At 43.6% G+C, this 21,235-nt stretch overlaps 1 protein-coding gene and 1 long non-coding RNA gene across 2 annotated transcripts; one reads left to right on the plus strand and one right to left on the minus strand.

Annotated features, from left to right (window-relative positions):
• Positions 1-3,009: 3,009 nt before the first annotated feature.
• On the minus strand, positions 3,010-6,339 carry LOC111773865 (uncharacterized). The gene is made up of 3 exons (XR_002808524.2): positions 6,189-6,339; positions 5,063-5,280; positions 3,010-3,157 (listed from the first exon to the last, which is right to left on the minus strand). It is a non-coding gene; the product is annotated as an uncharacterized lncRNA (long non-coding RNA).
• Positions 6,340-7,800: 1,461 nt separating this feature from the next.
• LOC111773864 (UDP-glucuronosyltransferase 1A10-like) lies at positions 7,801-8,803 on the plus strand. The gene has a single exon (XM_023642620.2). It carries the CDS (start codon positions 7,916-7,918, stop codon positions 8,801-8,803), a length of 888 nt encoding a protein of 295 aa, XP_023498388.1. The 5' UTR covers positions 7,801-7,915.
• Positions 8,804-21,235: the final 12,432 nt, after the last annotated feature.

A 21,235-nucleotide genomic window follows, 5' to 3' on the forward strand; every position in this document is an offset into this window, starting at 1 on the left:
CATCAGACATATGCTAAAAGTGAATTTCAGTGCTTTTGTAGCATAGAATGTTATTTTGTGTGAATTCAAGATGCTGTATCAGGGATTGGCAACCGTTTTTGTAAAGGGCCAGAGAGAAAATATTTTAGACTCTGCAGGCCATAGAAGGTATCTGTGGTGTCTTTTTTGCTTGCGTGTTTACAGCTCTTTGAAAATGTAAAAACCGTTCTTAGCTCACGGGTCATACAAAAACACACCATCAGATTCTCCTGTCCTTTTGGACATGGGGGAGATTTCTGGACCCTCAGGGAAAAGTCAGAAGTGACACAACTGAGGGAGAAGAGGACTCTACTAGGAAAACTTAAGGTTTCGATATACTGTAATACTCTACTCACTCTGAGAGAAAGCATAACACCACCAGGTAATAAATATACTAGTGTGAGGGAATGCTACTGGTACAAGGCTGGATGACTCGGAGGAGGAATAATTTAAATGTCAAACGTTAGGGAGTTAACCTAAGTCCGTCTGATCAGCTGTGGGCCCGTGGTTTGCACTTCCATTTATTTTTAAGAAAAGTGCTGTGATTGGATGCAAAGCCCACGTTGTTGCTCCTGCAGTTTGGGTTCCAACTCTCCCCCTACACACATCCTTCCATCAGCAACAGCAAATGCAGGGGAGCAGGGGGAGTTCGCAGTGCTCCAATCCTAGGCGCCCCACTGAGGATCTGCACGTGTCCCTCCAGCAGTGCGGCTGAGAGGACAGGTGGTCTCTGTCCTGGCCCATCTGCACCCCGCTTCTCCCTGGTTGTGTCACTCGGGCTGTTCCCTGGGGGCCCAGAAATCCTGTCCCTGTGTCCAAAGGGACTAGACATTTCCTAGGTCATGTCATTGGACTTTCTCTCCACTGCACCTCCCCGGGGGGGTCTAGACTAGCTGTTCCCAAAGGTAAAAAGCAAAAGCTTCTTCTTTCTTCCTGGAAAAGATATCAATTCCACAGCCTTTATTGGGAAGCTTTCATGCAAGTTACTAAGAGATTCTGAAATGTGATGTCCTACACTGAAGCTTTCCAGACTCGAGTTCAGAATCCCGCTGGGCTAGGTCTGTGCTAGAGACAGGAGGGCTGGGGGAGTTGTGGCCCAGAGGGCGGAACTGGGAAGTGGAAAAACTCACACAATGTGCCCAAGTGCACAGAGAAGTGAGCCCGGAACCGAGTCCAGGGAAATCGGAGAGGGCTCCAGAGAGGAGGTGATTCAGAACCGGTACAGGAGGGCTGTCTGGGAAAGTGGGAAGGGCATCCAGCCTCACAGATAGTCCAGTGCCACCCCTGCTTTGTTTTTTTTTCTTTTGCTGAGAAAGATTCACCCTGAGCTAACATCTGTGCCAACTGTCCTCTATTATGTATGTGGGTCACTGCCACAGCATGGCCACCAATAAGTGGTGTAGCTCCACAGCCAGAACCGAACCCAGGCCGCTGAAGTGGAGCATGCCTAACTTAACCACTGGGCCGCGGGGCTGGCCTGCCTGCTTTGTCCTCTTATGCCTTCTCGGACATAGGCCAGGGGCCTCTTGAACACCACGTCTCAGGCCTGCTGGGCCCCTTGTCAGCCTAGGACAGAGCTGGGGCCCACACTTGCCTTGGAAGGTGGAAGGAGCAGCGGCTCTCCCTCTTTCAGTGTGGGCTCAAGTCAGGTACCTGGGGCTTTGCAGAGGTGTCCTCAGTTGAGCGCCTATTAACTGGGAATAGCGCTCCAACAGCCTCAGGTGGTAGAAGCAGATGAAGGTGCCAGAGGCTCCTGGTTGTGGCTGTCGAGCGGTGATGGTGCAGCAGGTGGCTCTAAACCCTGCTGCTGTCATCCTCAGGCAGGTGTTAATAAGACAGCTGGCGGAGGCGAGCCTCACTCTCCCTGGCCACCTTCACCTGTGTGGCATCGTTTGTCTGTCTCCCCACCAGAGGTGGGCTCCTGGGGGCCAGGGGTAAGTCTCCATCTGTTTTTTTTTTTTTTTTTTAATAAAACATAGACGTTGTTTTTTAGAGCAGTTTTAGGTTCACAGCAAAATTGGGTGGGACGTACAAAGGCATCCCATGGACCCTCTCGATCCTTTTGGTCTGTAGTGGCCAGTCCAGCACTCAGGACCCGGCAGATAGTCAGCAGGTGTTTGGTGAATGAGTGACGCTTCAGCCAACTGATGGGCAAGTGCAATAATGATGTTTCTAGAAACTGGGGGGACTAGAATTTTCAGTCTATTAAAGTTAGGCATGCCTTTCTGATCTCGGCAAGACCCGGCTGTAGTTGTTTTGAGGGCAAGGAGTTGCAAGTCAGCTTCTCCCCTTTACTCCCTATCAGTGACGGTGCCAGCACCACCCAGGCCCCACCTGAGCCTGCAGAGAGTTCAGTGCGGGTCATGGGTCACCCAGAGGGGTTTAGAGATGATAAAGCCACATACGCTTTTATATCCACCTATTATATAGAGACATTTATAAAATATATTGAAATACTTAAGTTTATATATGTTTGCTCATATATTTATAAATATATAGAAAATGTCTTTTTATATATCTATTAAAGAATATATATGTATAAAAATTTTATATATGTCCAATGTTACATATATTGTAAATATAAAGTAAGCATAATTTTCAATGAGGAATTCTGATCCCAAAGAAGGCCCTTTTACAAAAAGCCTGGATGCAGCATAATTACATAAGTAAACTTTCATCAGAAGGCCTGTGGACACAGCAGTGCTTCCATCCTTGTTTCAGATGGCAGCTTAGCTCTTGGGAAAGGTAGGGTGTTGTACCTTGCTTGAGAACAGGAGTCCTGGTCTGACTCTCATCTGTCCGATGAGAAGGAAGTATCACTTGATGATAGAGTCTGTGTTATGCATGTGTGTGGGTGCTGTGTCTCAGACCCCACATAGGCCATTAAACTAAGAGTCACCAATAACACAATGTCCTTGGGTCTGCCCAGGGGACTTGCACTCAGGGATGTAATTAAATACCTTATCAAGAATTGCAGATCTTCATTCAGGAAAACATTAACATAGTTTTAATGGGGAAAGAAAAAGAAATCACTTCCAGTCTTTTTCTATTTTCGGTGAGGCCCAGCACAGCTGACTACTGGGTCTAGCCGGAAAGAATTTCGGTTCAGTCTACACAGGTCAGGGCAGTTGTTCGATCTCTGCAGAATGGGAGGCTAGATGAGTTTACACAGCAATAAAAGATCCGGGCTTCCTCATTTCTCTCAGATTCTGGCTCCATTCCAATTTCAGGTTCAAATTTTTATCTGTTAAAGGGGAAACCCAATGCCTCCCACCAAGGTTATTTATTTCCACTTTTCATTATCAAAATTCTGAAACAAGCACAGAAGGAAGCCTTTCACAATCATGTCCCACTCCTCTCATCGTACTCATTGAACTGGGAGAACAGTGGCCCTACTCCTTCAAACACGATTCCGAAAGCTCCAAAATTTTCCACCCCAGTTCTCTTGCCAGTGCCAACCCTCCCCAAATTACAACTCCCCTTCAAAAGGCATCAGGATCCACACTGAGTCTTAGAAGGAGAGCACAATCCACTCTAAGAGCTCGGCCCATGTGCGTGGCTGGTGATCCCCTCTGCCAGAGAGGAAAATGGCCTGGGGCTCTCAGCCCTGGGCTTGCTGTGGTACTCTCCAGGACCAGTCCACCTCCCTTCCCCACCAAACATCCTTCCTCATTCTCTTTTCAAGGCTACTTTCTACTTCAAGTTGCCCTTTAACTTCAAAGGTATTAAAACGTGGAGAAGTTTTAACCCCCTAGGAGCCCGCTTATTAATGCTGACAGTTTCTAATGGTGGAATTGCTGAATGCATCGGGGAGATGTTCTTATGGATGGGAGGCACCACTCTTAAGTCCACAAGCAGTGCAATCCATGAGAAAGGCTCTGGGAAGAAGACAATGGTAAATATCTACTAAATGTCTGGAGGCAGGAAGTCTTCCTAAATGTAGATGCAACAGAAGTGTCACGAAGAGTTGATAAATCTAGCAGTGGTGGGAAGAGGGATGTGACACCAGATACAGGATGAGCCAGGCTGTCTGTCCTCAGAACATGGAGACACTGTGGAGAGCTGGCCTAATCAGGGCCATGTGACGGCAAAGCAACACCCACATGAAATCAAGAGAACACAGAGACTAAGACCCTTGTGGAAGAAGCTGGTCCGCGGAGATGGGAATGTGGCAAACATGTAGAAGGAGACAGGGGCAAGAAACCAAGGGTCCAATGAGGTCAGACTGGCTTCCTGTAGGTGGTTTCTGGGAGTTTTCCCTATATCCTCACAATAAACCCCCTTTGTGATTGAGCTGATTTGAGTGGGTTTCTGTTCCTTGCACATAATTCCTTATCTCACATCTTGGGTCTAGGGAATTAAGAATTTCCAGACTTTAGAAACGTAATACGAAGAAAGGGTTATATGTGTGAACCTTACATCCCAGCAGGGTCTGAGACAAACAGTATCCATTAATCAAGGAGATTAATGTTCCTGTAAAAAATGTATGAATATTCACCCAAGTGAGACAACTAAGACTATAAACAGCCTCACATCAGCTGAGGTTGTGAGGCCAAACAAGGCAAAACACATCAGTTGGTCAGAGTCTTGTGGATTTCAGAATCGCATATAAATGAATTCAGACTGTACAAATAATGTGACGGCCTTCCCTGCTCCAAAAGTAAGGTTATAATTGCTTTGGGTAACTCTGGCATAAATGTTTAGTATTTGAGAGAAATTTGAAAACTCAAAATACAAATAGTCTAACAAAAATGAAGGCTGGCATTCACGACAAAATTGTCTTTATGTTGTATTTATATTATACCAGTAAGAAAAGAAAGACATTGCCTTTTTCAATTCGTTACTAAACGTTACTGTGATCACACAGCATATATTTAAGATAATTTAAGCTTCATATTTCTCTACAGAATTATCAATTTGTTACATCAGCAACAGTAAGAACATAGTGTTTAACATCTTTAAGACAGTTTGTGATTGTTGCGTAATTAATTACACGTGGAGACAGTGGTACATATTACTAATCAAATGCATGTAACGAGCATACCTCTGAATTCAGGGGTGAAATGAAGAGTCTGAAGAAGGGAATTGAGGTAACAGGTTCCACCCTGATTTCTGATTCCGCTTAAACTGATGAATTCTCTAGGAGCAGGGGCCTCCACAGCTTTGGTCTTTAATTTCTTCCCTTTTCCATACTGATTATGTGACACACTGGAATCATCCTCTTCAAATAAGTCCCCAAACATTGTGAAACTAAATACTACCCTTAAAGAAAAAGGCATGTTATATAAATGCTTTTAATTTTAACCCAGACTGTCCGCACATTTCGCTGTCTTATACTTGGGAGTATCTACTTTAAGTTGTTCCTTAGAAAGTATACACAGTAGTGTGGGTTTTGGAGGCAGCAAGACCTGGACATTTTCATCCCTGCTCCACACGACCTGGGTGACCCCGGCTAAGTTACTTAACTGTGTTCCTATATGTAAAACGGGAAACCACCTATCACGCGGGGTCATTTCAACAATCACACGACATCACGAAAGAAAGGCATTTCGTGCGCGGGGTTAGGCACACAGTAAATGACAGCTGTTTTAAAAAGGCACATGGACATCGCTCTGAACAAGGGAAGACACCCCATCACCCACCTGATCCCACGCTGGGCGGCAGGGCTGAACCCAGATTCTGAGAGTTGACAGGGGCCCCGGGACCCTCAATCCCTCCTAAAATCTCTGCTTCTCACACTTGGACCAGATTATGACACCCGCCTGAACTCAATGGGACAAATTCATCTGTCCAGTAGTGTAGCAGATGGTCGCAGAGCGGGAGAGCCGGCGGAGGGCCATGGGGAGAGACGGCCACGAAACTCACGGGGTTCCAGTCCCTCCGACAGGAACCCAGAGATCCCAGCACCACCGGGACCTGGAGGGCCGCTCAAGGCCTCACACCGAGTGCGGCGGGGGGTCACCCGGGGACGAGCAAGGCAGAGAGCCCAACGCAGGTGCTAAGGCACAGGAAGCACTCTGACGCCAGGACGTTCCTTTGCAACCCGTTCCTCGCAAGAAAAGCACGAAAACTGCAACGGCAGCCCCTCGCCCCGCCCTCCTCAGGCCCTGCCGCCCGCACGGCCCCAAGGCTCCCACGTCCCCGCGTCCCCAGCCGCCGGCTCCTCTTACTGCCTAAAGCCCTGACCCCCGCCACAGCCAAATCTCGAAGCGAACCGACGCGCCAGAAGCGGAGTCCGTCATGATAGCGAGGACGGCTCTCCCACGGCCCCGAGCGGGAGCGATCTAAGGAACGCGCGGCCTACGTCTCCCAGGATGCCCCGCGGGAGCGCCGGCCCGTCGCGCGTGGCCTTGTGGGCGATGTAGATCCTTAGCCCGGAGCGTTCGGGAGTCCGCGGGAGACTCGAGTGTTCGCCTCTTGTCTGGCTCGTGGCTTCCTGTGCTCGCTGGGTCAGTCGGCCATTCACTAATTCATTCACGTTTTTAGGTTTATAGTCATTGCTGTTTGCTATCCATACAAAGATCACTTGTCTTTTGCGCTGCCTAATTCCCAAGTTACCTAAGCGTGGGAAACATTTGTGTGGGGCTTCAAGTTCTCCTCCACTTTCCAAGACATTTTCCTGATGTATCTCGTGTGCAAACCCTGTGAATAAAGTTCCACAGAACCTCGAGCCTTTATAACATCCTCAGTGTGCAGTTCGTCTCCGCCAAGTGGAAGTAGCATACGGAAGACTGCTCTAAAAATATCTCGAAATGATCCCCTTGTCCACTTGGGTACCTTTAGTGGATTATTTCAAGACTGTAGGCTCTCCTGGCATCTCCCCTGCCCACCCCAGCCTCCATTGAGGCCTGAATGAGGGAGACGGAGAAAATCATTTTGGCTTCAGCTAAACGGTTGAGAGATTGAGAACAGCAACGGTGATTCGGTCCAGCGCATCAAACACTCCTCGTGTGCTCTCTGTGCGAGGCATAGCGGGCAGTGGTCCGAGTGGTTAAGTTCACGTCTCCGCTTCTGTGGCCCAGGGTTTTGCCGCTGGAATCCTGGGCGCGGACCCAGCACTGCTCATCAAGCCATGCTGTGGCAGGTCCCACATACCAGAACCAGAGGACCTGCAACTGGGGTATACAGCTCTGTACTGGCAGGCTTTGGAGAGAAGTAGGGGAAAAAAAAAAAAAAAAAAAAAAAAGAGGAAGATTGGCAAGTGATGGTAGCTCAGGTGCCAATCTTTGGGGAAAAAACCCGAAACGGATGACAGTCACATTCCATTGTGCCGCTAGAATGGGCCATGTAGGTGGACTTGTCAATTTTATGTCAGCCATTTGGAGGCCTCTGGGTTTGGAGATGGAACAGGCAAGCAGCAAAGCCAGGCATTTCAGAGACCCTTGGGAACCTTCACTGGCAGTGAAGAGGTCCGTGGTGAGGGGTTCAAGTCTTTCCTTGGAATCTGGGATGCCAGTCTTTTGTGAGTCAAGAGTCGTCAGTAGTTGGGATAAAATCCAAATTTCCCTTTCGGATAGACTGCAAAAATACCAGCTTTCTTAACATTTACTTTCCTTTTTACCTTTCTGAATCCTCAGGGACCAAAAGCGTTGCTTAATAATTGTTTTTACAGTGGCCCTGCCGTTCGCTGTATGATCTGTGCCCAAAGGCAAAGGTTAGAGCTGTTTTTATCTGGAACACGCACAAATAGGTGTCTCAGCAAATGCTACTCATTCATTATTGTCCTAGTGAGTTAATCATAGGCAATGAAATTTTATTCTAATTGGTCGGATGGGTACACGCCCTCTCTTCGGGAGGTTTTGTGTCCGTACTTCCTCTGCTGGCTGTATTGCTCGCGCTTAGAATCCGCTCAGCTGGACTGCTCCGGGCGGCAGTTATCTGATCCATAGCTCCTGCAATGTTGACCGGCTTCCTTCCTCTGTGTGTGTGTCTCCTGCTGATACCCGGCTTTGCCGATGCAGGCAGGCTGCTGGTGGTACCCATGGATGGGAGCCACTGGTTTACCATGCGTTCGGTTGTGGAGAAACTCATCCACAGAGGGCATGAGGTGGTGGTAGTCATGCCAGAGGTGAGCTGGCAGCTAGGAAAATCGTTGAATGTTACAGTAAAGACTTATTCCACGTCTTACACTCTGGAGGATTTGAATCATCAGTTCAGGATTTTTTCTAAAGCTCAGTGGAAAGCTCGGGTACAAGGTTTACTTTCCCTGTTAATGATTTCATCTGGTAGTAGCTTTTTTGAATACTTTTTTTCACATTGTAGGAGTCTGTTTATCGATGCCAAGTTAGTAAAATACCTAGAAGAGAATTCTTTTGATGCGGTCTTTCTGGATCCTTTTGATATGTGTGGCTTAATTGTAGCCAAATATTTTTCCCTCCCTTCTGTGGTCTTCACCAGGGCACCATTTTGCCACCATCTTGAGGTTGGCTCGCAGTGTCCCGGTGCTCCTTCCTATGTTTCTAGATTTCTCTCAGGGTTCTCGGATGCCATGAGTTTTACTGAGAGAGTGTGGAATCACATCTTCTACTTGGAGGAATATTTATTTTGCCGCTACTTCATCAGGACTGTTTTAGAATTTGCTTCTGAGATTTTCCAAAAGACGGTCACAGAATATGATCTCTTCAGCCATACGTCAATTTGGTTGTTACGAACTGACTTTGTGTTTGACTATCCCAAACCGGTGATGCCTAACGTGATCTTCATCGGCGGTATCAACTGCCATCAGGGAAAGCCACTGACAAAGGTGAGTTACCTTTCCTGTAGCATATTCAGAATAATCTGGTGATGGACCTAAAAAGATTCCTTACTAAACTGAGATTTGTCATTGACGTGTGTCACATCTGTAATTTCTTTCTAGTTGAACAAATTATTTTGCACCAATTCATTTAATTGTGTTATCAAATTCAACAAACCTGCCCTCTTTGATATGCACGTGGGTACAATCGATATAATTGTATTTAATTTCCAGGCTGGTTTTTTTTAAGTCTCTATGATATAATTTTATTTTTTGAATGTGTAAAAGATTTGCATGGTTCAAAGTCAAAATTATAAAAAAGCTGTACCCAGAAGTCTCAATTCCGTCCATGTATCTTCCTCCTTGTTCCCATGTGAAATCATTTCTGGTTTATCTTTCCTGGGTTCCTTTTGCAACACCAGCCATTTATGCATTTTCACAAAAGTTAGTATATACATTTCCTTTGTATGTTGATTTTCAATTAAAAATGTTTCCTGAAAGTCACTTACCAGTTCATAGAGACCTTCCTCATTCTTTTGTCCAGCCACATAGTACTCCATTGTGTGGCTGTACCAGTCCTCATTCAATTTGTGTTATGGATGGACACTGGATTGTTTCCAGGTCTTTGTTATTAAAATAATGGAGTAGTGGGCAACCTTGCACGTATGTTGTATTCGTGGAGGTGTCTTTAATTCCTAGAAGTAGGAGTAAACATGTACTTATTTTTTTATTGTCACATAATAGTTTACGACATTGTAAAATTTCAGTTGTAGATTATTATTTGTTAGACACCGTATAATGTGCCCCTTCACCCCTTGCTCCCACCCCACCCCCATATTCCCCCTGGTAACCACTAAACTGTTCTCTTTATCCGTAAATTTGTTTATCTTCCACAAATGTTTCCCACCGTTGGTTTATATTCTCTGTCTGGCTTATTTCGCTTAACACAATACCCTGAAGCTCCATCCATGTGGTTGTGAATGGGGTGATTTTGTCTTTTCTTGCGGCTGAGTAGTCCCCCAGTGTATATATATATACCACATCTTCTTTATCCTTTCAGCCATTGATGGGCACTTGGGTTGCTTCCATGTCTTGGCTATTGTGAATAATGCTGCAATGAACATAGGGGTGCATAAATCTCTCCGTATTGTTGATTTCAAGTTCTTTAGATAAATACCAGTAGTGGCATAGCTGGGTCATATGATATTTCTATGTTTAATTTTTTTGAGAAATCTCCATACTGTTTTCCATAGTGGCTGCATTCCCATAAGTATATGAGGGTTCCCTTTTCTCCACAACCTCTCCAACATTTGGTATTTTTTGTCTTAGCGATTGTAGCCATTCTAATGGGCAAAAGGTGATATCTAAGTGTAGTTTTGATTTGCATCTCCCTGATGATTAGTGATGTTGAGCATCTTTTCATGTGCCTATTGGCCATCTGTATATCTTCTTTGGGAAAATGTCTGTTCACATCCTCTGCCCACTTTTTGATTGGGTTGTTCTTTTGGTGTTCAGTTGTGTGAGTTCTTTATATTTTATGGAGATTAACCCCTTGTCGGATGTATGATTTGCAAATATTTTCTCCCAGTTGATGGGTTCTTTCGTTTTGATCATGGTTTCCTCTGTCTTCCAGAAGCTCTTTAGTCTGATGAAGACCCAGTTGTTTATTTTTCCTTTGTTTCCCTTGTCTGAGTAGACATGGTATTCAAAAAGATCCTTTTAAGGCTGACGTCAAAGAGTGTACTGCCAATATTTTCTTCTAGATGTTTTATGGTTTCAGGTCTTACCTTCAAGTCTTTGGTCCATTTTGAGTCTATTTTTGTTTATGGAGATCGATAGTGGTCTACTTTCATTTTTTTGTATGTGGCTGTCCAGTTTTCCTAGCACTATTTGTTGAAGACACTTTCCTTTCTCCATTGTATGTTCTTAGCTCCTTTGTCAAAAATTAACTGACTGTAGCTGTGTGGTTTTATTTCTGGGCATTCAATTCTGCTCCATTGATCTGTGTGCCTGTTTTTGTACCAGTACCATGCGTTTTGATTACTATACCTTTGTAGTATATTTTGAAGTCAGGGATTGCGATACCGCTTGCTTTGTTCCTTTTTCTCAGGATTGCTTTGGCTATTTGGGGTCTTTTGTTGTCCCATGCGAATTTTAAGATTCTTTGTTTTATTTCTGTGAAGAATGTCATTGGGATCCTGATTGGGATTGCATTGGATCTGTAGATTGCTTTAGGTAGTATGGACATTTTAACTATGTTTATTCTTCTAAGCCATGTGCATGGAATAGCTTTCCATTTCTTTATGTCATTGTCAATGTCTTTCAGGAAAGTCTTATAGTTTTCCTTCGATAGGTCTTTTACCTCCTTGGTTAAATTTATTCCTAGATATTTCATTCTTTTTCTTGCGACTGTAATAGGGATGGTATTCTTGAGTTCTCTGTTAGTTCATCAGGCTGTGTTTTTTAATACTGTTTTTGGAATAAGACTGAAAAACAGTAAGAAATGAAACTTCCCTTTTTGTTAATTCAATGGCACTGCCTCTAGGAAAAGGTTCTTAGCAGTTCTGTATGCATCTTTTCCAATATTTCTGAAATTATCTTATATGTATGCATATACCTAATGTAAATTCTCACACCCATTTTATTAAAATGAAATCTAGTATCAGACTGGACACAGTGTTCTTTAGCTCTCTTTTTCCACTTGCCAATAAATTGTGGACATCTTGACAGGCATTTCATACAAACCTGTCACATTCTTTTTAATAATTGCATAAAATTCTTTGCTTTTAACATACCATAGTTTATTTAACTAACTAATATTGATAGATATTTAAGCTTTTTCCACTTTTTAGTTTTATTAGCAAGATTGAACTAAACATTGTTAAATAATTTCTTTCCGTTCATACATTTAATATTCTTGCTCTTATCTCAGTAGGCCAGAGTCCTTAGGATGAGGGTTGTTGGGTCAAATGATATGCACATATTGTATTTTAATAAATTTGACGAGTTGTTTTCAAAATCACCCTGACACTTTGGTCAACAGTATATGAGAGTTTTAGTTTTTCCACACTTACTCCAGCTCCAGATGTCGTCAAACTTTTAAATTTTCTAGCAACATATCCTACACAGCTGCTTCAATTTTCATTTCCTATTTTCACAGATATATTGGCCATTTGCATTTCCTCTTTGTGAATTATGCATTCATATTCTTCAATAATTTTTATAGGGCTATCATTTTATTGCTAATTACTATAAGTCTCCGGTGTATTAGGAGTATTAACACTTAGCTTTTTATATGTGTTGCAAATAGTGTTTCCTGGCTATTCTTTGTCTTTTGTCATTCAGGATTTTCGTTTTTTGATAGTCAAACGGGTTAACTCTTTATGTATGGTTTTTGGACTTCAACTTGCTTAGGTCTATTCCAAGCCACAGATATATAAACATTTTCTGCATATTATGTCTTAATTCCTTCAATGTCAACAGTTTTATTTCTTACAGTGAGAACTGTACATGGTATAAGGATCTAACTTTATTATTTTTCTAAGTGGATAGTCCATCGTCTCAACATTTAATAAACAGTCCACCCTTCAACTACTGAATTGAGATGCATCTTTACCATATTTAAAATTTTCATATTTATCTGGATTTGCTTTTGAACTCTAGATTTTGTTCCAGTGATTTATTTATCTATCATGGGCCAGTATTTTTTATTGTATTTATGTATTGTATTTATGATTGTACCATATTTTGATTGTAGTAGCTTTGAAGTAAGTTTTAATATCTGGTATGGTGAGCTCCATACTCACTGTTCTGTTTTCTAAATTTTCTCTGATTCTCAAAATTTATTCTCCTTCACAAAACTGAAAACTATTTTATCTAGGTCAAAAAAATAAAAATAAACCTTTAGGGCTCTCTTAATATTACATAAAGTATTTTTATTAATTTGAGAAAGATCAACATCTTTTTGCTATTAGCTTTTCCTATTCAGAATAGAGTATTTCTGTTTATTTATTCAGATCTCGTTTTATGTCTCCCAATGAAATTTTGCATTTTACCTTATATATCTTTTATTTTTCTTACTAAAATTTATTCCTGGGCATGTTATTATTTTTGGAACTCTTGTGAACAGGGCATTTTTTCATTTCTATTTTGAACTGGTTATTAGTCATTACAGTATAGCCTCGGTTTTTGTACGTTCTGTGTCTAGCCATATTACTAATTTCTCTTATTAATTTGTAAGGTTTCTTAGGCATACAGTATCATCTGCCAAGAATAACCCTCCCCATTGATACCTCTTATTTTGCTTTATTGGAGCAAATCGTTGTGAAATAATTAGTTCAAAACAGTTTTCAGTAGTTCATGAACAATGTTGAGTAGTTGGTCGGGCCAGTATGAATTGGGGTTTGGTCACTTGCAATCGAAAAGCTCTTACAGGAGTAAGCTTCCTGGCAAATGTGTTATGTCTAAATCCAGATGAAACACCTGGTGGCTTAACTCGTCTGTGGGTTTGTTGGGCAGGTGCTATGTGTTTTTATCTACTGCTCTGGCCGCTCACAAGGCTCAGTACATTTTGTAACAGAGTCGTATTCTCTCACTTGCTGGCAGCCTGATTTTCCCCTTTGGACTAAGCAGTGGTTGGGGATGGAGTGCACTCAGTAAATCTACGCTGTGTACACTCTGGTTGTGTAACTCATCCTACTCACAGCCTGAATCAAGTCCAGCAGGGACAGCGTTCTGCAGGGACCTCTGCTCCCCTCGCTTTGCCCACAGTGGGCACCAGGGTTCTCATATAGTTGAAGAAGTCTCACTGAGATTAGGTACACACACACACACACAGACCATAATGATGGATTTATTTAGCATGACTGAAAGCAAGCTAAGGAGAATCAAAGTGTCATTTGGACTGCAGGATGTACAGACTTCTTAATGCATCCCAATTTTTCTAGAAACATTTTTTGGAATAAAAGTAATCACTTTTCATCAGGCATATGCTAAAAGTGAATTTCAGTGTAGCAGAGAACGTTATTTTGTTTGTGTAAATTCAAGATACTGTATCAGGGATGAGGAAACTTTTTTGTAAAGGGCCAGAGAGAAAATATTTTAGACTCTGCAGGCCATAGAAGGTCTCTGTGGTCCCTTTTTTGTTTGCTTGTTTACAGCTCTTTAAAAATATAAAAACCATTCTTACCTCACAGGCCATACAAAAACACACCATCAGATTTTCCTGTCCCTTTGGACATGGGGGAAATTTCTGGGTCCCCAGGGAAAAGTCAGAAGTGACACAACTGAGGGAGAAGAGGAGTCTAGTAGGAAAACTTAAAGTTTAGATGTACTGTAATACTCTACTCACTCTGAGAGAAAGCATTACACCGCCAGGTACTAAATATACTAGTGTGAGGGAATGCTACTGGTACAAGGCTGGATGACTCGGAGGAGGAATAATTCAAATTTAAAGTGTGAGGGAGATAACCTAAGTCCGTCTGATCAGCTGTGGACCCATGGCTTGCACTTCCATTTATTTTTAAGAAAAGTGCTGTGATTGGATGCAAAGCCCACGTTGTTGCTCCTGCAGTTTGGGTTCCAACTCTCCCCCTACACACATCCTTCCATCAGCAACAGCAAATGCAGGGGAGCAGGGGGAGTTCGCAGTGCTCCACACCTAGGCGCCCCCACTGAGGATCTGCACGTGTCCCTCCAGCAGTGCGGCTGAGAGGACAGGTGGTCTCTGTCCTGGCCCATCTGCACCCCGCTTCTCCTCGGTTGTGTCACTCGGGCTGTTCCCTGGGGGCCCAGAAATCCTGTCCCTGTGTCCAGAGGGATGAGACATTTCCTAGGTCATGTCATTGGACTTTCTCTCCATGGCATGTCCTGGGGGGTCTAGACTAGCTCTTCCCAAAGGTAAAAAGCAAAAGCCTTTTCTTTCTTCCTGGAAAAGACACTCAATTCCACAGCCTTTATTGGGAAGCTTTCATGCAAGTTACTAAGAGATTCTGAAATGTGATGTCCTACACTGAAGCTTTCCAGACTCGAGTTCAGAATCCCGCTGGGCTAGGTCTGTGCTAGAGACAGGAGGGCTGGGGGAGTTCTGCTCCAGGGGCCAGAACTGGGAAGTGGAAATGCTCACACAATGTGCACAAGTGCACAGAGAAGGGAGCCTGGAACCGTGTCCAGGGAAATCAGAGAGGGCTCCAGAGAGGAAGAGATTCACAGGCGGTGCAGGAGGTCTGGGAAAGCGGGGAGGGCATCCAGCCTCACAGAGTCCAGTGCCAGCCCTGCTTTGTCCTCTTATGACCTCTTGGACATAGGCCAGTGGCCTCTTGAACACCAGGTCTCAGGCCTGCTGGGGCACTCCTCAGCCTAGGACAGAGCTGGGGCCCACACTTGCCTTGGAAGGTGAGAGAGCTCTCCGTCTTTCAGTGTGGGCTCAAGTCAGGTACGTGGGGCTTTGCAGAGGTGTCCTCAGTTGAGCGCCTATTGACTGGGGATTGCTCTCCACAGCCTCAGGCTGTAGAAGCAGATGAAGGTGCCAGAGGCTCCTGGTTGTGGCTGTCGAGAAGTGATGGTGCAGCAGGTGGCTCTAAAGCCTGCTGCTGTCATCCTCAGGCAGGTGTTAATAAGACAGCTGGCGGAGGCGAGCCTCGCTCTCCCTGGCCACCTTCACCTGCGTGGCATTGTTTGTCTCCCCTGCCAGAGGTGCGCTCCTGCGGGTCAGGGGTGAGTATCTGAATGTCTGTCCTTTTTTTTTTTTTTTTTTTTTTAATAAAAATAGACTTTATTCTTTACAGCTGTTTTAGATTCACAGCAAAATTGGGTGGGACGTACAAAGACATCCCATGGACCCTCTCGATCCTTTTTGGTCTGTAGTGGCCAGTCCAGCACTCAGGACCCAGCAGATGCTCAACAGGTGTTTGGTGAATGAGTGACACTTCAGCCAACTGATGGGAAAATGAAATATTGCTCTTTCTAGAAACTGGGGAGACTACAACTTTAGGCCTATTAAAGTCAGGCATGGCTTTCTGATCTGAGCAAGATCAGGCTGTGGTTGTATTGATGGCAAGGAGTTGCAAGTCAGCTTCTCCCCTTTGCTCCCTATCAGTGACGGTGCCAGCACCACCCAGGCCCCACCTGAGCCTCACCCTCCACCCGAGCGTGGGACCCTGCCACCTGCTGAACCAGAGAGTTCAATGTGGTTCATGGGTCACCCAAAGCTGTTTAGAGATAAAGCTGCATGTGGTTTATATTCACCTACTACAGAGAGACATCTATAAAATATATTGGACCATATATAGTTTATACTTGTTTGGTTATATATATCTGTAAATATATATAAAATATGTGGTCTTATGTATCTATTAAAGAATATATATATATATATAAAATTTTTATGGATGTGAAATGTTACATATATTTATAAATATCAGTAAGCATGATTCTCAAAGAGGAATTCTGATCTCAAAGAGGGCTCTTTAACAAAGAGCCTAGATACAGCGTAACTTCAAATGTAACCTTTCATCAAAAGACCTATGGACATGGTCTTTCTTTCTTTCCTTGTTTCAGATGGCAGCTTAGCTCTTAGGAAAGGCACACACACAGTGTGTGGTACCTTGCTTGAGAACAGAAATAATAGTCTGAATCTCATGTCTGATGAGAAGGAAACATCACCCACTGATAGAGTGTTTGTGTTTGGGTGTGTATGCGTTCATGTGTGGGTGCCATGTCCCAGGCCCCACGTAGGCCATTTTCCTGAGAGTATCCTTAAACAAAATCTCCTTGGGTCTGTGCAGAGGAATTCCATTCAGGGATGTAAGTAAATACTTAAGAACTGCAAATCATCATTTGGGAGAACGTTGAAATAGTTTTAATGGGGAAAAAAAGGAAATTCCTTCCAGTCTTTTTCAATTTTTGGTGAGATCCAGCAGAATTGATTACTGGGTCACCTGGAAGGAATTGAGGTTCAGTCTATGAGGTTGAGGGCAGTTATTCCAGTTCTGGAGAACGGGAGGCTGGATGAGTTGACACAGCAATAAATGATCCAGACTTCCTCATTTCTCTCAGATTCTGGCTCCATTCCAAAATTCAAATTCAAATTTATCTGTTAATGGAAAAACCCAATGCCTCCCACCAAGGTTATTTATTTCAACTTTTTATTATCAAAGTTTTCAAACACGCACAGAAGGAGAGACTGTGGGGTAATGAACACCCATATATCTACCTCCAAGTTAAGTAATTTTCAATATTTTTCTGTACTTATTCATTTATCCCCTTTTCTTCTTTGTAAAAAATTTTTTTTACTGTCATTTTTTAAAGAAACTTCTTGACATGTCATTCCATTCCTAAATACCTCACCAGGTATAAAAAATAAGGAAATTGTTACCTAACCACAATATCATTATCACACCTTAGAAAATCGATAATTCTTTAATGTTATCTAATTTCTGGTCTATAATTAAACTTCCCCCATTGTCTCAAAAAATGTCTTTTACATAGAAGTCACTGAAATAGAATTGAGAATCTAGAAATTAAACCATACATCTATGGCCAATTGACTTTTGACAAAGGTGTCAAAATCGTTCAATGGGAAAAGAATTGTCTCTTCAACAAATGGTGCTGAGACAATTGGATATCTACATGCGAATGAATGAAGTTGGACCTTACCTCACACGAGGTATAAAAGTTAACTTACAGTTGATCAGAGATCTAAATATAAAAGCTATAACTGTAAAACTCTTAGAAGAAAACATTGGAGTACATCTTCATGACCTTGAATTTGGCAGTGGTTTCTTTGATATAACACAAAAAGTACAAGAAACAAACAAAATAGATAAATTGGACTTCATCAAAATGAAAGACTTTTGTGCACCAAAGACCCTAGCAAGAGAGTGAAAAGATAACCCACACAGTGGGAGAAAACATTTGCAAATCATATATCTGGTAAGATTCTAGTATCCAAAATAGCTAAAGATCTCAAACGACCCAGTTAAAAAATGGGCAAAGGCCTTGAATAGACATTTCTCCAAAGAAGATGTAGAAATGGCCAACAAGCACATGAAAAGATGCTCAACATCATTAGTTACTAGGGAAGTGCAAATCAATACCACAATGAGATACTGCTTCACACCCAATCTGATGGCTATACCAAAAAAAAGAAAAAAAAAAGAGGAAAATAACAGGTGTTGGCAAGAATGTGGAGAAAGTGGAACTCTCATGCATTGCTGTTGGGAATGTAAAATGGTACAGCCACTGTGGGAAGCAGTGTGACAGTTCCTCCATAAGTTAAGCATGGAATTACCACGTGACCCAGCAATTCCACTCCTGGGTATATACACAAAGCATTGAAAACATGTACTTAACAAAAACTTGTACAAGAATGTTCATAGCAGCTCTATTGTCAACAGCCAAAAGGTGGAAACAACCCAAATGTCCATCAACTGGTGAATGGATAAACAAAATGTGGCTTATTAATGCAATGAAATATTATTCAACTGTAAAAATGAATGAAGTACTGATACCTGCTCAACGTGAGTGAACTTTGAAAATATAATGCTAAGTGAAGGAATCCAAACACAGAAGGCCACATGTTGTATGCTTCCATGTGAAATGTCCAGAATAGGCAAATCCATAGAGACAGAAAGCACGTTAGTGGTTGCCAAAGGCTGGTTGGGAGGGGGAATGGGGAGTAACTGCTTAATGGGGAAGGTATTTCCTTTTGGGGTGATGAAATGTTCTGGAACTAGATAGTGGTAAAGGTTGTACAACATTGTGACTGTACTGAATTGTACACTTTAAAATGGTTAAGATGGTCAATTTTATATCATGTGTATTTTACTACAATTTTTAAAAAAGAAAGAAAAATAGGGGCTGGGCCCAGTGGCGCACTGGTTAAGTTTGCATATTCCGCTTTGGTGGCCCAGGGTTCGCCGGTTCGGATCCTGGGGGCGGACCTGGCACCACCTGTCAAGCCATGCTGTGGCAGTCATCCCACATATAAAGTAGAGGAAGATGGGCACGGATGTGAGCTCAGGGCCAGTCTTCCTCAGCAAAAAGAGGAGTATTGGCAGCAGATGTTAGCTCAGGGCTAATCTTCCTCCACAAAAAAAAAAAAAGGAGAGAGAGAAAAATATCTTTCAACCCTTGATTTGTTTGAATCAGGAGCCATGTTTCCCCTGTTGCATCATTTCTTCTAACACTCAATCTATAACCGTTCCCTCCCTTTTAGAAAGTGCTGTGACCTGTTGTAGTAACTGGGTCAATGTCCCGTAGGATGTTTCACGTTCTAGTTTGTCTGATTGCTCTCTCGTGGCTCTCTTAGCTTGTTTGTGTAGACTAGAAGTTAGTGTAGGTTTATTGATCCAGGCTCTACTTTTTTGGCAAGCACACTTCATCGATAGTGCCGTGTGCTTGATGTTGCATCACTTCAGAAGGCACCCCCACATCTGGCTGTTCCACTTTTAGTGATTCTGACATTGATCTGAGGGCAGAGTCACAATGTCACGTGTCTGCCTTGGCTACCCTCAGGACCTCATGGGTTAGGTTGGACAAGTTTTAGCCTATGATCTTTTGGTATGGATTTGGGGAACCAAGACGTTGTTGATGCAGTTGACAAAGCTGTGTCATCTAGCCTCTACCAGCCTCTCCAGCTGCATCCCTTTTACTCTTCATGTTCTGGCCACACTGCCTACTTCCAGTCACTCACACCACCATGTCCCTCCCTGCCTTGGGGCCCTCATACCTGCGGTTCCTCTCTCTGGAATCCTCTTTCTCCCATTCACAGTTGAACTAAATTCACTTATCCTTTTGAGTTTGGTTGCAATGACTCTTCCTTTGGGAGACTTTCCATGATGCCCAGGTAAAGTCACACACTCCAGTTATGAGTTCTCATGGGACTTGGTATCACTTTTTTTTTTTTTTAAGAACTTATCACCATGACAATTATGAATTCTTTGACAACTCAGTATAGTGTCTGTTCCACCTTGGTGTGCTGTAAGCTCCATGAGGGCAGAAATCACATTTGGCTTTTCTGTTGCCCAATCCCCAGCATCCAGCCTGGTGCTGAGAGCACATTTGCTAGATGAATGAAAACACAGCTGGAGTAGAGGGGTGTGCCGTAGGCTCTTGGCTTCACAAGCTTGTTTTAAGAGGCAGGCCTTAGCCTCTGGATTCTCCCACTCCTATTAGGAGGACAAAGAGACTTGTGAGACAGGATAGGTGGAAATGCTTGCCTATGTCCTATATTTCACTCAAACTGCTTTTCGAAAATTCAGATCTACTCTCCAAGCCTTCTCAGTGTCAAAGAGGGGAGCAGAGGAGACTGGTCACTGTAAGGGGTCACATGACAGGCAAGAAATCACTAGTGACTGAGAGGACTTTTAGGAATCAGAGGGCCTACTATTTGGTTTTAAGTAGTTTTTTCTGTGCCTCGTTGATATAGCGTCTACCTTAGGGACCCTTGACCTTCATAGAAGTTTTGCTACATGAAACAGCCTGGCATTTAGCGTTGCTACGGGGGCCTGCCTTTGGGCCTCCTGGGAATAAGAACAGACCAAACCATGTGGTTTTTGCAGGCTTCTTGTTTAGCAACGAGAAGACCAGAGCAAGGCTCTGCTGGGAAGGGCCCAGGCCAAGGTCCTCAGCAGAATGGGTTCTGGGATGAGGAATCTGAGGTTTATAGCACAACTTGCTTCTCCTCCTCCAACACACCTGCTTATAACTTTGTCCCTCCAGATGTACTGTTCTTGGATAGAAACTGCTTAGCTCCTGCCTGCCCTGGAGGGGTGGACCTGCCTGTGCTCCCTTTGTGATTGTCTTGGGGTCTTACTGCTGTCTACTTGGACCCAAATCAGGATGCTGCTGTCCTCCTGCCTCTGATCATTGTGAGCGGGAAACCCTGCTGGCGCCCTCGCCCCTGGGAGGCTGCACTGAATTTGCATCTTGGCTGCATTCTTGGCACCAGCTGTGTGTTTGGGATGTTTCCTTTCATCCCGTTCCTCAAGCTTCTTCTTATTTCCCAGGTCTCAACATGGCTCCTGAGACAATAGGCAGGGGTTAGGACAGGACCTTGCGTGCCAGTTCAGCTGTGCGTGACTAGCTCTGGGCGAGTCTGTTCTAGCCATGCTAGGAACCACCTCTTACTTGGACAACATGGTTTCCACATCCATCATCTTCTTTGACCTCCCTCAGCAATGTATAAATCAGGCAGAACAAGCATGACCCTCTCTCCCTGGGTCTCAGGTGAGAAACCTGAAAATCAGGAGATGGCTCACGCCCACGGCTGTTGGAGAACAGGGCTGGAAGCCAACTCCAGGCTTTCTGACTTCTACCCCAGGGCTCTCGTTGCATGCTGGTTAGACTTATACCGCTCAAATCTTAATTTCCTAAGGGCAAGTGGCAGATTACATGCTCTTAGCGTGATCAGCTTCTTCTCAAAAAAGAGCACATTTCTTTAAATGTTGAATTTCATGTGTGCATCCTCGCAACTTGAAAAGA

The sequence above is a fragment of the Equus caballus genome, chromosome 6, assembly GCF_041296265.1.
Source record: "Equus caballus isolate H_3958 breed thoroughbred chromosome 6, TB-T2T, whole genome shotgun sequence".
Lineage (NCBI taxonomy): Eukaryota > Metazoa > Chordata > Mammalia > Perissodactyla > Equidae > Equus > Equus caballus.